This window comes from Lacerta agilis, chromosome 2 (genome assembly GCF_009819535.1).
Source record: "Lacerta agilis isolate rLacAgi1 chromosome 2, rLacAgi1.pri, whole genome shotgun sequence".
In the NCBI taxonomy this organism is placed as follows: domain Eukaryota; kingdom Metazoa; phylum Chordata; class Lepidosauria; order Squamata; family Lacertidae; genus Lacerta; species Lacerta agilis.
In genome coordinates this window covers 2,968,587-2,984,711 of record NC_046313.1, presented here as the reverse complement: position 1 = coordinate 2,984,711, position 16,125 = coordinate 2,968,587, and the positions used below count along the sequence as shown (strand labels likewise).

The window sequence follows — 16,125 nt, the reverse complement described above, 5'->3', positions numbered from 1 at the left end:
CCCATAGCTTCAAACATTAAGCACAAAAGAGGAACCCGGCTGGTTCAGACCAAAGACCCATCTTGTTTAGCACTCTGTTCTGCCTATGAGAAGAAAAACTCCCCACTTGCGGCTCCCATCAACTGTTATTCAGAGGCATCCCTAGGCTCCCTTGCACCCTTGGCAAGGAGATGTATTGTGGGAATGTTGTGGGTGACAGGAGAGGATATATTGATTAATATAATCCTTCCTAACTCGCACTAGCAAGTTTCTTTACACAGCAGAGTGCATTCCCCCTTTACACAGCAAGAAGCTGGTTGCAGACTCGTGTGAGTTTCTTAAGATAATAAGCAATTCAGTCTGGCTTGCCCACATTGCATATGTTCCTGGTATGATCCCTTGAATCCCTCCTAAAAGAATAAAGACTCAACAGTCTTATTCATAAGTAACAAAAAGTAGTTTTTCCCACGATCAGGCAGAACACAGTGTGATCCCCGAAGGCAGGCTTTAGGCTTAAAGTTACAAATATGTACAAATAGGTTTACCCCATATGGGAGATAACCTAGGTGAAGCAGGAAGTCCAAGTGAAGCAGGAAGCAGGCAGGATGAAAAAGAAGGGAGGTGGCTACTTGACTTGACCTTTTACCAGGTCTGGAAAGGTCACGCCCACCTACTAGTCACATGCAAAAGGATGGATGCTCCAGCCAGGTGTAACAGGAAGTTCAGCTGGCCGGACCAACATTCCCCATGCATGTTCACTCTAGGCAAACAGGAAATGTTGTACTTGACTGCTCCAGAGGATTACATCCCACATGTATCGGAGTCGAGGTGTGATATTGGGGCGGGGGGCTGGAGCCTGTGTCCTTGGTGGAGGCTAACCTAGCCAACCCCTAGGTGCACTTCTGTTCAGAGGCCTATCGCCTCTGATCCTAGAGGGAACATGTAGCCATCATGACTAGTAGCCATCGATAGCACTCTCCTCCATGAATTTGTCTAATCCTCTTCTAAAGACATCCAAGTGAGAGTGAATTCCATAGTTCAGTTATGTGAAGACTTTCTTTTACCTGCCCCAAATCTTCCTGCATTCAGCTTCATTGGATGTTCCCACCTCTCAATATGATGAGAGAGGGAGAAAAACTTCATTCCAGGCCAGTAATGTAACATGGAAGCCTAGTCCTGCCCCCATGGGTGCAAAGTGAGTGAGAATATTGGCTATGCAGGGGAAGTTTGTAGGTAGGACATAACAGATTCTGTTCTTAGTTTGGGCTACTTCTTTGTTGTTATTTTGTGTGCGGTTGCCATTGTGAGGTGGGCGGGGAAGACCACAGAGTGGGAGAGACTATGGATGTACATTCTCTTCCCTCTGCTGCTTTCGGTGGTTTGTTCTCTCTGTGTGTGTTTCTGCATAGCTATGAGGTTCTGTCTCTCTGGCTATTCCAGAACCGCATCCCTTTCATGGTAGCCGAGCGTGTCAGCTGGGAGGCCATGTGTGAGACTCTCAACCAGAAGTTCATGGCTGAGGTGGAGACAACTAAAGGGCTGCTCAAGGAGCACTACTACTTCTTGGCTCAGAAGATCTTTGGTGACAGCAACTCCAGTCCTGAGGAATTCCAGAAGCGCCAAGTGTCGTGGTCCCAGTTCAATAAGGTCCCTCAGTGGGTTTTGTAAGGAGGGTGGGATGGCGGTGAGTGGGGCATCCCTGGTTCCCTCCCTTCCTTTACTCACTCACCTTTTCCATTTACAGGAGATTCTTCCTGGCCGAGGATTCACGTTCTGGCAGTGGTTTGATGGGATTCTCTACCTCACCAAGAAGCACTTGAAGGATTACTGGTCCGACCGGTAAGAAAGCAACTGGATTGAGCCACTGTGTGGTGTAATTAGTCAGTAAAAGTGTTGGACTAGGCCTGAGGAGAACATCATGGGGTAACCTTGGGCCAGTCACTATCTCTCAGCTTAGCTTACCTCACAGGGCTGTTAAGAAGATGAGGGGGAGGCTCCTCCAGAGTGTTAGGAGAAGGGTCTGGGGCACAACTTCTTAACTACTGATCCCTAAGCTGAAAGTCAGCCACAGCTGGTGTTTCCTTCCCTTTCCCAGACCTGAGGAAACTCACAGGCCTCAAAAGTCAGCAGGGCTCTTCTGACTGGGGTGTTGCCAGGTGATCTGTTTGTTCAGCATTCACCCTGATTCATTTGCAGGGAGATTAGAGAACGCTGAGTTTGTACTGAGCAGTCATTCGCTTGCGGGGAGATTAGATGACATTTCATCAAAGCAAGTGATATTCCACACTTTCCAGTGCTTCCTCCCCCCTCATCATTTTTTCTTATCACAAAAGGCTGATCTTTTAAATCCCTATCCCCCCTCCCTTCTTTCTCTCTTTGTGTTCTTCTGCCCCACACAGACTCATCATGGGCTTTATCAGCAAGCAGTATGTTTTCAGCTGCCTGAGCAATGCACCACCTGGCACTTTCCTGCTGCGCTTCAGTGACTCCGAGATTGGGGGCATTAGCATTGCCTACGTCACATACTCTCCGGACGGTACGGCTTCGCATAGGACAGCGGGGATGGCTTCCTCTTGCCTCAGCTAGAGCTGTAGGGGGTTTGATTCACTTTGCATTTCTAAGCGGACCTATCTAATTTGCACTTTCTGAAACAAAAACAACAACAAACCGAAGCACAGCCATCTTTCGCAAATCACACTTCTCTGAATTTTGCAATATAGTTCTCCAACCACGAAATGTGCCCACTATGGCAACGTGTGTATAAATGCATATGTGAGTGAAAACAGCATACAACAAAGCATTATATAAAGGAAAACTGTTTTGAAAAAAATGTGCATTGAACAAAATAGCATGCAAATATTATATTGGGAGAAATGAGCACTAACATGCTGCTAAATTTTCATGAGGACTTAAAAAATACACACAAGCTGATGTGGAAATATAAAGAGCTGAACTTAATGAACTGGAAAAATGAGGAAGTAAAAGAAACCAAAACCGACAGATTTGCCCCTCCCTAAGGATCCCCTGTCTAAGCCCCCACCCCAGAGTGAGAGGGGTTTGTTTTGTTTTTAAAATCACCTTGGCTGCAAGCCTATGCATCTTTACTTAGGAGTGAGACCCACTGAGCCAATTAGATCTTACATGTGAGTAAATAATGATGGCGTGCTCTGGTCCGTGGGGTCACGAAGAGTCGGACACAACTAAACGACGTAAACAACAACAAATAATGATGGGCTCACGCTGTTTGTCTGCCAGTGCTTTAAAAACTAGCTTTCTCCCTTGCTGTTGTGGTTTGGAAATGGATTGGTAGACAAGAACTTATGCCTTCAGCCCTGGTTCTGATTTGGGCAGGGGTCCGAAGGCATTCTAGCTTTCAGCCAGTCAGCTTTCAGTTGTGGGCTTTCTCCTGTGCTGATTCCTGGCCTGCCCTCACATTGTTAAGACAGGATTGATGTCAGAACAGGGCTGGGGAATTTGAGGCCCTTCGAATGTAATAGAACTCCAGTTCCCATCAGCCCTGGGCAGCATGGCCAATGGTCAGGCATGATGGGAGCTGGAGACCATGTGGAGAGCCACAGGTCTGTTACAAGTGTTGCATCAACTGAGAGCGGGTTGCTTACAGGAGCACAGGGTGTCCAGCATGAACATAGCACGTTGCTCCGTTTAGAATCAGCCCATTGAGACTCGTATGGTTTTATTCCCAGCTCTGCTATCTGAAATCTTTTTAAAGATGCCAGAAATTAAACTTGAGACCTTACGCATGCAAAGCAAATACTCTTCCCTTACAGCAGTCCCCACCCCACAACACCCTCTCTGTCTCAAATCCCTGACAGAGGCTGGAAATGAAATGGTGTGGGGAATAGAGCTTATGTTATGGTGTGCTTTCTCTAGCTTTGTTTTTATAAGAAAATAATAACAATAACAATAATAATTTTATTTATTGTACCCATCTGACTAGGTTGCCCCAGCTACTCTGGGCAGCTTCCAGCAAAAATACAAAGAAAACTAAAAACATCAGATATTAAAAGCTTCATAAGAGTTGCCTACTGGATCAGGCCGATGGCCCATCTAGTCCAGCATCCTATTCTCACAGTGGCCAACTAGATGTCTGGGGAAAACCCACCAGTAGGATTTCAGCACAGGAGCGCTCTCCCATCCTGTGGTTTCCTGCAACTGGTATTCAGAAGCATTTCTGCCTCCAGCTGCGGAAGGAGTTGTCAAGGGGAACGAGCTAGTGAGTTTGTACCACATCCTGGGTACGGCCACTACTGGTGCTTCACTTCCTGGTTTTGTGGTGTGTCCCTCATTTAAAGAGGAAGCTGCTTCCCTCTGAACTCTGCAGCATTTGAACAAACATCTCAAGGAGTACTAGATTTCCTCTTGTCGAAGGGCTGGGGAAGAGTGGCTCCATCTTTAAGGGGTAGGTTGCACTCCCTCCTCCCAGCTCTCCTCATGAGGAGCTTACAGTGTGACGCCACAGGGGAAAAACATGGAGGGCTTGTGGAAGCTGCTTTTACCCAGCCTAGATTCATCCAGGGGCCCTCTTTCTGTGGCATGGGTGAAGAAACTCAGGCCTGGGGGCTAAATGTTCCTCTCTATCAGGCACTTGGGACTCTTTGTAGGCCACACCCCTTGCCAACCCTACTCCTTGCCCTCCTTGAGTGCTTTTGCCTGGCTGGAATGTGTCCTTGACCTGAGATACTTTTGCTTGCTGGGATGGAGAAATTTGTGTGTGGAAACCTCTGTGGCTGGAGATAATATTTGCAGTCTCATGTCATGTGCAGAGATAATATTTGCATTCATAGCTCCACCTGCTTTCCCTCTGCCCCCTCCTAACACATGGGCCTGTTGGGAACACCTCTGGCGAGCCTGTCACCCATTAGTCCCTTAAGAGGAGCCAGGGCCGTCTTAAGCCTATCCTGCGCCGTGGTGCAGGGATCTCTCCGGCGCCCCCACGCCCCCCCCATCCTTTGGCAAACAGCGCCCGCTCGGGACCCCTCATGTTCCTTCCCGTCGCCCCGCGCCCTACTCCAGTCCTGCGCAGCGGCAGGCTGGAGAAGCGCTCAAAGGAGCGGTGGCAAGTGGTGTAGCGTGGGTTGTCAGCACCCGGGGCAAGGCAAGTAATTTGCGCCCCCTAACCCAACCAGATGCCTAAGGGAAATCTGCAAGCAGGATCAAAGCATAACATCACCCTCCCCTTCTGTGGATTGCAGGAAGCATTTCTGCTATTGAGGCCAAGCTGCTTAAAGCACAGGAACCCCTTTGAACCAGAATGGGAAATATTCTCTGCATGAGCAGGGGCAAGTGAGGAGCAGAGAGCAGTCATTTTGTCATGTAGGAGGCCACTAGCCCTTTAAGACAAACCTTGGATGACCAATTGAGGAGCGGATCGAGGCCGCTTTTGTGTGCATGCACACTTCTTCAGATACACTGAAATAGAAATCACCAGACCCTTAGGTATAGTGAGAGGGTGGGGAGGGGTATTACTCAGAAGGGTGGTGGGAATGGGTGATTGGCTGATAGGTGTGGTAAACCTGTTGACAACTTAAGGACAGCAATTGGTCTTACAGGACCAATTTCAGTGTATCTGAAGTAGTGTGTGTTATTTTATGTGCATGCACACAATAGCTCATACCAAGAACAAACTTAGTTGGTCTCTAAGGTGCTACTGGAAGGAATTTTTTTTTAATTTTGTTTTGACTACAGCAGACCAACATGGCTACCTACCTGTAACTAGAACACAGAGGAGAATGCATTAATATAAGCTACTATTATTATCACAACAATTGAAACGCAATACTCAAAACAGTTTAAAGCAAGCAGAGAAACTCCCAGTTTGTCTTTTGGTTCCTTAGGGAAACGTGCAGAAGGAACAATTAACCAGAAACAGAGTATCAGCAACAATAGGCAAAGTTAGAAAACACCACCTCTTTTCAGAGGCTCTCAGATTAGGAGCATCTCACTCACCTCAGTCTGAGAGAGAGAGAGAGAGAGAGAGAGAGAGAGAGAGAGAGAGAAAAGTATCGTAACTTGGAAAGCTTTTCCTACACGGCTCCCTGCGTCATTTGCTGGTGGGGGGGGGGAGAGCCTGGCTTTGTGCATTAATGCAGGCTGGGGGGGGGGGGTTGTTTTCTTAAAGGTGCACGTGTGCCCAAAGTTGGTGCGCCGTCTTTGGGGCGCGCGAGCCAAGGTGCCCTCCTCCTCTTTCTCCCGTCTCGAGAAGCCGAGGAGCTGGCCGGGTTGCAATCGGGAATGGACAGCCGGCAGGAAGGGGCTGGAGCCCAGCGCCCGAGTGGGAGGATCCGCTGCAGGAGCGGACGACGCGGGGGCGAGAGAGGGGTTGAGGAGCGGATCGAGGCCGCTGGGTTGCCGAGGTGCTGCTGGGGAGGTTGCGCGCACGGCGCACGGTCGGGTGCGCTCACCCAGCGCTGGGGCCGCTTTTGGAGAGGGGCCAAAAACAATATCCGTCCTTCCCAAAAGACCCCTTGGCTCCTCATCTGCTCATCTGCTCCCCCCCACCTCCACCCCTGGCTTTCCAGAGCGGCAGGGGCAGAGAGCTGCGGGGCTCTGCGCGCCCTTCCAGTGCTCCCGGGATGGGATGCGAGGGCGGCCAGCTCGCAGCCCGCCCGGGAGTGGCATGGGCGGCAGAGGCTGTGCTGCCGGCGCGCGAGCGCCCGGCTGCCAGCCCGCCCATGGGGGCGGGGGCGGGTTGGGGAGGGGGGCGCCCGGTATGCCAGCGGGCTCACGGGGGCGCCCCTGGGGGGCCCGGCGCCCTGGCGCGCCGCGCCACTAGCCCCTATGGGTGAGACGGCTCTGAGAGGAGCAGGAAATTTTCCTACAAATGACTGTAGGATTGTGCTTGAACTGGGTGTGTATAACCCAAGAAAGTAGATCCAAGAAGGCTAAAGCTAAGCTTTCTCTTCTTTGCAAGAAAAGAGAAAAATAAGAGACACGAAGTTATTGGGATGCATCTCAGCATTAATTATTAGCATTCTAACCCATTCCTAACTCTAAACTAAAGAGATAAAAGGCCCCTGCTGCTATAAGAAATGACAAGTATCAGAAATTAACTCGTCAAGGCCCAAGGGGGCGAGGAGCAGTGGAATACAGTTGTATCTTTGTAGGAACTCTGACCAAGAAGCAGGGATGGAGCTTCTGTGCCTCCAGGCTTGCACCAAGGCATAAAAAACCCTTTAGGCCTGTGGTCCAAATCCAACATAGCTGCCTTGAGAGTGTAGGTACATAGTTGGAGCTCAAATTGCCCTCATTTATGTCTAAACCCAGCTGTTAAATACGTTTTGGTCTCACCAAATTCATGTAAAAGGGAGGGTTTCAGAGTAAGAGGGGATTCTGTGCTGGGAGAATAGAATTGGAGATACCTTGGTAAAGTGACTAGTTCTGCCGTCTGAAATAGTAGAACTTCCTGCTATGCGTGAGGGACATTTGCCAAGGAAGTAAGATAACAACTCTTGTCCTGTGTGCTGTGGATTTTGGGAAGCTGCTAAATGTATTAATTTGTTTATTGCAAAGTACATGGTCAAAAATGCATGTCCCCTTAAGTGAGTGAAACACACAATGGGTCAGAAAGTGGAGGAGTTGTGGATTTAGGGCAGCGCAGCTGGTTCCCCTGCCCTGGGTGCCGAGCTCAGTGGGTGCCGCAGGGCGCTGCAACTACGATGTAGTGAACTGAGCAGAATGGAAGGTGAGAGGTTGGGAGGGGGCACCAAATGTTGGCCTTAGCTGTGTGAGGGCGGGGACCTCCAGTCTCCACAACTGCCTTATAGAGACAAAACCTACCGAGAAGAGTTGCTGTGCTCACTAGGTATGGCTTCCCTGTGCCTGCCTTGTGTCTTCTAATAAAAAGTTAACTTTACTTACTGCATGTGATTTATTGCTGGCTGGCTCCCTGACAGAAGGGATGGATGACAGTGCTCAAGACAGCAGGCAACTGCTTTCTGCGGTGGACTGATATACTGGTTTCTTCCTGTGCTGCTTTCTCCCCACCTGGCTCAGGTTCCACTCAGGTGGAGAACATCCAGCCGTTCACAACAAAGCAGCTGATCATCTGTAACCTTGCTGACTGTGTTCTGGATCTGCCGCAGCTTGAGATGCTGTATCCTGACAGGCCTAAACACGAGGCTTTCAGGAGAGGTGAGTGAGGGCAGGGGGAACTTCATTTGCTTTCAGCTTTTTAGGCCAGTAGAAGGCCCATTATTTCATTTATGTCTTTCTATTTTATTCATTCATTCATTGCTGCAAAGTATTTGCATCCCAAATTCTAAAACAATTGGAAAATTGTATTCCAGTGTATTTATTAACTTAATGGCCACATTCAAAAGTCACAGCTGAAAACTAGCCTTTCTCCTGCATTCCAGACTTCCAGGTTAGTCCTTCCTCCTCAGAATATCCACTCCAGGGCAAGGGGCTATGCTGCCCTTCCAAGCCAGCCCTATCTTTTGATGGCACAACAGTTGTGGTTGCACTAGCTGAGCTCATCAACTTTTTTGAGTCAGGCAATTTTTTAATCTTGATTTCTGTATGTGTGTTTTTAGAGGGCCCCCATGGTTACCCCTCTTCCCCCCAGCCAACATATCTTCATCAGGGCTGAGGTGGGGTGGTCATGGGATTCGCTGAGGTTTTTTGTTTTTGTTTTGCTGAACAACTTTCTTCCACTGTCAGCTCACACTCAGTTGTTGGGGCACGGGAACAGTGGGTGGGTTCTCCTCTCCTCCTGAGGCAGGTGAGCCACCCATATGCAGCTTCCACTTTTTGGCCTAGCACTCTCTGCCCTTCCCGCCTGGGTCTGACAGGGTCTCTTGGGCCACTTGAGCACCCAATTGTTAATCCTTACGTACTTGAGGTAGTGGGATTGTGCCCTCATCCAGCAGCCTTGTCCTTTTCACTCTTTCCACCCAGGATGTGCAAGGGCTGAAGGGCTGTGTGCCATATGCACACCTCTTTCCTTCACACCAACCTGGACAGTAGCAAGCAGCCCTTTTGTTACTTCTAAAACAACAGAGACCTCCTTCCAGTAGTACCAGTAGTAGATTGTTTTATCATTATTACTTTGTGAAAGTGCCTCAAATGGGCATTTTTTTAATGTTTCCCAAAAACACGCAAACAATTAAAACAAGAATAAAACAGGAGCCCAAAATGCTCATTGGTAATATATAAAAAAGGGCAGAACTCAGCCCACCCTGCTAAAAAAAGACGAGCAGAAGAAAAGTCCATTGACCCTGGTTAAGACAGGTTAGGATGTTTTGTTCTCTCTCTCTCTCTCTCTCTCTCTCCCCCCCCCCCCCCAGTTTTATGTAATTTTACTCAATATGTACTATTCAAGTTATGGGTCAAAAGCCTGGGTGAATACAAATGGTAGCCTGATACTCAAGTGTTATCTTGGGATGTTGGGCAGAAGTCCAGTGGCATTTGGAGGGTCACAGGTTCCGCATCCCTCCTGTAGAGGGATGTAAAAAATTACTGTGAATCTCATCTTACAGAAAACAGAAAAAATGATACCTGTTTGTGTGTTGAGAGGAATGAACACTGAGTGTGTTTCCTCCCACAGTAGACCCACCAAAGAAGAATAAAGAGTACCAGCCAGCAAAGATGAAAATGACCGTGGATGTGTAAGTGGGTGAATTTTTACGCTTCTGGTGAAAACTGCCCTGCTTCTTCTTGTGGGCTTTTTTGTCTTAGTTTGCAGTGCATATGTGTTGGAGAACATTTCCTTTCCAAACTATCAACCGAAGTAGTTTACTTCCCTAACAGGGTATTCCTAAATAGGTGAAAGGGCCCAGGGCACAAATTTGCAAAAAAAGTATTCATATGTTGATTTATATGTATAGATGCCGCTGGGAAACTAAAGATAGTAGGTGGCAAGCAATATGCTCAGTACGGATGGGGAGAATTTTGATTCAGTTTACGTTGCAAAACAAAATGGCCTAATTTGCACTTTTTGAAACAATGAGAGAACCAGAGCACAGCCATCCTTCAAAATTTGCATTTTTCTGAATGTTGCAATGCAATTGTAATGTTTACAAAACTGCATATACTGAGATAAAGTGTTTATGAAAATGCATATATTAGTGAAACCAACCTTCACAAATGAATTATATTGTTGGAAATTGCTCTGCAAAAATGTTTGTATTAGACAGAATTGCATACAAACGTGTAAGGGAAATCAACACTAAAATGCTGCTGAATTTCCATGAAGACTAAAGAAAAGCAGGCTGATTGTGGAAATCTGGAGAACTGTATTTAATATTGGAAAATAAGAAAACAGAACCCAAAAAGTACAAATTCTCCCATCCCTTGTGCTTAGCCACTCTGCTTACAGGGGGAAAGTTGGAACGGGAGGTGTAGGCTTCACTGCAAGAGACTTGGGACTCCATCCCCTGGTCCACCACCCAAGAGCCCCCTTGCTTCCCATCTAGCAGGCAGCGCCTTAATGAGATCAACAGCTACTGTATTGACTAGAAGTTTATTGTTCTTGGTGGTTCATCATTGGTGTATGATTTACAGCATAAGCTGTAGTCTAAATTAATTCACGGAGAAGAGAAATGAGGGAGGCCATAGCAATCTCCACAGTTGGTTTCTGGCTTCTCTTATTTTTGGGCATTTTGGTACTGTATTTAGATGTTAGAAACAGGGCAATGGGCAGATAACTGTAGTCAGATAGTAAAACAAAAAAAAAAAAACACCCTGATTTTGTCTCCGAACTGCCATCCTAATATGTAGCTTTGATTTGTATCCTAAAGGGCAGGAAATAAATAAATGAATGTTAAATAAATAAATAAATAAGCAAGCAAACAAATGTATGTTGATACCGAAACTATGTTGAATTCCAGACCTTGCTCATTCTCTGGTTCATTGAATCACACCCCAGTCGGCTCCACAAGCAACCTTAGCATGAATCCTGGAATCCCATCTGGTCCTGCTTATGAGTAAGTGCTCTGCTATGAATCCTGCCATTTTTGTGCAGCAGCTGTGCATGTGAAACAGCACTAATCTCTGAACAGCTCTCCATCATCCTTTAGGAGTGGGGAGGACCTGTGTGCACCTCACTTCAACCATACGCTTGATGCACATTTAAAGCACATGACCCCCCTCCCCCCCAAAAATCCTTGGAACTGTAGTTTGTTCAGGGCACTGGGAATTGTAGCTGGGGGGGGGGGGACTACAGTTGCCAGGATTTTAAGCCATTGGCTAAATTGGCTGCGGGTGGTGGGAGTTGGAGCCCAACAACATGTGTGATTCTATGACCCCAGCTCTGCATGTCCATTCCAGAGTTTGGGATAGGATAGGATCTCCACTTTGCTGTTCCTTTGGGATATGTTTAACATATCCTTGCTCTGTCTTTCCGCAGTCCTCAGCTGATGATTGCACAACCCATGGGCATGTCTCCCTCCATCAGTACAACATACGGAAGTCCGAACTTGCTGCCGTAAGAATCATGCCCTGATTGCAGACATCTTTGCTTTGTGTGTGTGAATGAGTGCAAGACTGAATGTTACAAATGTGCCCCACAAGGGGGCAAACACACCAAAACCCTGTTCTCTTCCCACCTTGGCAAAACCTAGAGATCCAGGGTAGTGTGTCTATACTATATTTGCACTGGTCCTTTGTCATGTTGCAGCTCATGTGGCCACGCAAACTGCAGCATGGCGACAGAACAGCAGGCTTGCAGCCCAGGTAGGCAGATGAGCCCAGGAAGCTGCAGAGGAACAGGACAGGCTGAGGCAGCTGTAGGAACTGCTCTGCTGCTGCTGCTGCTGCTGCTGCTGCTGCTACACACTTCACACCAGTGTTGGTGTTTGGCCTCAGCAGTGTCAAGAGGTTGAGGAGGAGGAAAGCAGCAGCAGAGCAGGACGGTTGCTAAAGGAGCTGACCTGTCTTGTCCTTCCTGTTCCTCTTTGGCTTGTCTAGGCTGCAGTTTCACCGAGCTTTATGAGGGGAGGGGGGGTATTGTTTGACCAAGCAGGCAGGTGTCTGAGGCCAGCAAGGGAGCAAGGAGCAAGTAACTGGAGGCGAATGGAGGCAGGTGGGCACAATACAACACAGGAGGCCAGATCACTGCAGGGTGAGCTTTGCAAGCCTTCCCACAGTGCCACTGCTGGAGAGGAGGGGAATGAAGAGGACAGTTTGGGTGAGCAGAAACGAATGGGAGGAGGTTTGGGGGTGAGCTGCAAAGGATGTGGGGTTGGGCAAATAAGGGATGACGTTTTGGGGAGAGCAATCTGCAAGGGGAGGGAGATGAGGGTTGGTGAGATCTAAGGAAGGTTTAGGTTTTGTGTATGTATATGAAAGCTGCTTGATCATTATGCATTTGGACACCTCTTAAGGTATTGTAACCAAATTTTGAATGATGGTCCCTGAGATTAAGTTTTCATCTACAGTTGGACACCATTTTGAATCATAATGGGCTGGACCTTTCAAGCTTACACTGATTTTAACCACTGGTTTCAAAACCATGCTGTGTTTCTTGGTTTTTTTAGAATTCCCAAGCAATGCTGGCTGCAAGGCTGCTAGTTAATGCACAGAATATGAAAGAAAACGAAACAGCACCATACACAATGTTAGCATATGTGGAACCCAGTTTAAATACCTCACCTATTCATCAAGAGACAATTCGCTGCATTCAGTGAATGCATTTTCTCTCCTCAGCATTATATAGGGATGTTGGGAACATTCTATATATTAAATAAATATATTTCTGTGTGCATTTTCCTAGCACTAAGGCTACTTAGAGTTTTGCCCAGTTAAGCTAGGGCTTCTTTTGGTTTTCCAGCAAGAAACGGGTTGGATCCAATACTGCTTAGAAGGCAAAAGCCCTGAACATCATTATCAGCCCCACTAGCCAGCCAGCTTTAGCTTAAGCTATTGCTTTGTGGGAGAGTTAGAACAGGACTTCTAACCCATTAGATGCCCCTCCCAAGTATTGTTGTACTATAGCTTCCGTAATCCCTGACTATTCGCCATGCTGGCTAAGGCTTATGGGAGTTGGAATCTAATAACTGCACACGCACACATGTGTTCTGTTCCTTTCTCCATGACTCTTTAAGTTGGACATGTTTCCACTCAGTTCTTCTTTTGCTTCCTACAGTGAATTAATGGGCTACCCTTACTCCCTGGGAAGTTCTTCGCCCCTTGGCTCAGTGGATGCATACCCCATGCCTCATGATGTGGAAATGCCACTGGACTGCTCGCACAGTGAGAACTCCACATCCTACGCTAGGGATCTTTCGTTCCCAGTGCTACCAAATCTGATAAGGTAAGTGCAGCAAGTCATAGGCAAGGATAAAGGTTGCGGAAGGGAAGGCTCCTTTTCTCCACTGCCTGCAGTTGATAAGTGCTGTTGTGCTGCCTCCTCCTGTGACCAAGTCTGAGGGCCAAAGAATCGTAGGAATTAGTAGCTTGCAGCACTACCAGTTACTTGCCTTTTCATTGTCCTACAGTTTGCAGCATTTCTTAGCTGGGAGCTTCTGAAAGGTTAAGGAGGTGGAAAAGTAGTTTAAATATATAATGTAGGCATGCTCCAATTTTAGGAGGGTTGTGGGAGGGGGGTGGTTGCAAGTGTGTGAGCAGGAAATTCAAGTGTATGGGATGATTCAGCAGGATGTGGGTGGAAGGGAGAGGTGGGAATAGGTCCAAGAGGGGCAGTAGTAGCTTTGATGGGCCTAATGTGGCTTCTGATGAGATTCAGAGTAGATGCCATGCTCAGTCCTGGAACCTAGTGAAGCCAAGTGTCTCTACAGATGGTGGGGCATGGAGACAGAGCGCGAAGGAAATGCTTTTCCACTACATCTCTTTGTGGACATGTTTCAAGAGGGCTGCATCCTGCTTTTGCCCACCTTCTCTTTTCCCTCCCTAGGGTGCCTGAGAACATTTCCCCACCTTCCGACGAAGAGCTGGCCCATCTGCTACATCCCGAGTCAGAAATGAATCGCTATCGTCAGAATCTGGGGTGACCAGCATCAGTTCATAGCCTTTACATCTAATGCTTTGTGGGGACTTTTATGGACCGCACAGCAATCAAAGACTGGACATGCTCCGAGAGCAGTGGTGGTTGATGCCCCCTAAATCCTTATGGGGCACAGGAAGCTCCTCCCCTGGCTCCAGACGTGTCCTCCCTCTCCCAGGACCTTATCCTTGCTTTAACCAATGGCAGCTTTGATTCTGTGCTGGGCCAGATCTGCGAAATGATATGTGCTGTCAAGGGATTCTTGCCAATTATGCCTATCCAGGGAAGTCACATAGGAAGCTGCCTTACTCCAGGTTAGACCATTACTTCGTCTAGCTCAGCATTTTCTACACTGACTGGCGGCGGCTCAGACAAAGGGCTTTCCCAGTCCTACATGGAGATGCCAGTATCCTGTATCCAAAGCTGGTGCTGTACCGCTGAGCTAGGACTGCACTAGTGCCACTGTTTTGGAGCAGGGCTGAGGCTCACATTTGCTTGCTGCTTGGCACTGTCCTTTGGCGAGGGGCCAATATAGCCCTGGATGCTTTCCTGCTTGCCGGCTACTGCTGGAAGTGGTTCCCTTCTGTGAAACATGGGGTGGATTTCTTTTCCCCACCAGCAGCCCAGACAAAAGGGCGAGGGTATTTTTCTCAGGAACTACAGACTTGGATACTTCACTGGACTGCTGGTGCATTCCTATATTCACTTTGGGCAGGTGGGATTCCTCCACCTGGCTCTTCTATCCTGGGTTCTGTTTTTCTGCTGCAGGAGAAGACTCCCAGAATTAAAAACCCCACAAATACCACTTCTCCCCATCAGACCTTCTACTTTCGCCTGGTTGGGTGGGGCCCAGATCCACTACCAAGCGCATATTCCAGAACTATCCCATTCCCAAGCAGTGATGGTATGAATTTTGGGCTGTGAGAGACCCAGGTGGGGTGAAAATTCCCTGTCCTTTCTCATTCCTGGGGAAGTGTGGGAAAGTGTCTTTTGCTACTCCACATGATAACAAGATCTCCCACCCCACCTTTCCCATTAGGTTCTCTGTTGTTCGGCCCCCACCCACCCCGTTTGCCAGTGCCCCTTAATCTGATCTCCCAGCCTGTGAAGAGGTGCAAACAGATGGTAAAATAAGCCGTAAAATAAGACTTTATTCCAAAATAACAAAATAAATAATCTACTGTACACATTACAAAGGAAAGGGTGCTAATTTTCTCTAAAAAGACACCAAGGCTCTATGGGACGAGATGAGGAACCGGAAGCAACAGCCTGTGGGTGCTAATGTTTGCCTCAACAGGATTTCATGGCCTTCCTTGGACAATCCATGTTTTGCATCTGTATGTTCAAACAAAACCTCACTACAGTACAATTAGCTTAAATACAGAGCAGTCACTGTTCTTTTTTCTCCATCCTGACAAGCAGTGGTTATGCCAGGCATGAGGAGCCAGGGATCCTCCAGATGTGGTTGGATTTCAACTCCCATCAGCCCCAGCCAGCATGAACAATGTCCAGGGATGACAGGAATTACAGCTCAGCAACATTTGGAGACCCAAAGGATCTCTTTCCCTTGGCGACACCATACTCCCTTGCACTGCAGAAATGGACTCTGTTGCCTTCAAGCTACCCCAGACCACAGACTCACTGAAATCCATGAACATGTCTAGGTTAGGCCTATTAATTTCCGTAGGTCTACTCAGTAAAACTTAAGCAGAATGCCACATGTGATGGATTCCCCACCCCTTCCCTCGTTTCCTGTTACAGCCCTTCCCCTCTGCTCCATTTAAATGGAGAAGGGCGATGGGGCTGCATTCAAGAAAGCCAGGAGGAGGGATTAGCTCTGGCTTAATCTGACACACAACACAATGTAGGATTGAGGCTGAACAATTATTATCTTTGCTTATGGCAGCAGTACAGTTCAAGCATTCCTGGCCTCCGTAAAAGTCACTATAATCATTCCTCTGCCCCGGAAGTGGTTGAGCTCTACTAGAAATGTGTCCTATCTCCCATTCAAAGATTCCAAGTGGTACAGTGGTAAAGCACTTCAAAACTTCCAGAACTAACTGAAAATTAAACCACTTATCAAAGTGGGACCCTCAAATAAATAGGTGGCATTTTCAGTGTATGCACTTGGGGCCTTCTGCTGTTTCTCTATGGCTGCCTTTTGCTAGAATATTATAATTTATTCC

The 16,125-nt window shown here is 47.7% G+C and overlaps 1 protein-coding gene across 1 annotated transcript in view; it reads left to right on the top strand.

The window, feature by feature from the left end:
* STAT6 (signal transducer and activator of transcription 6) overlaps window positions 1-15,131 on the top strand; it is a 61,409-nt gene extending 46,278 nt beyond the window's left edge. The window contains exons 13-21 of the mRNA XM_033137173.1: window positions 1,420-1,626; window positions 1,724-1,818; window positions 2,379-2,515; window positions 7,993-8,130; window positions 9,545-9,605; window positions 10,827-10,922; window positions 11,345-11,422; window positions 13,082-13,249; window positions 13,850-15,131. Of these exons, the coding sequence (XP_032993064.1) occupies window positions 1,420-1,626; window positions 1,724-1,818; window positions 2,379-2,515; window positions 7,993-8,130; window positions 9,545-9,605; window positions 10,827-10,922; window positions 11,345-11,422; window positions 13,082-13,249; window positions 13,850-13,946 (1,077 nt within the window). The 3' untranslated portion in view covers window positions 13,947-15,131. The remainder of the gene's footprint in view (window positions 1-1,419; window positions 1,627-1,723; window positions 1,819-2,378; window positions 2,516-7,992; window positions 8,131-9,544; window positions 9,606-10,826; window positions 10,923-11,344; window positions 11,423-13,081; window positions 13,250-13,849) is intronic.
* Window positions 15,132-16,125: the final 994 nt, after the last annotated feature.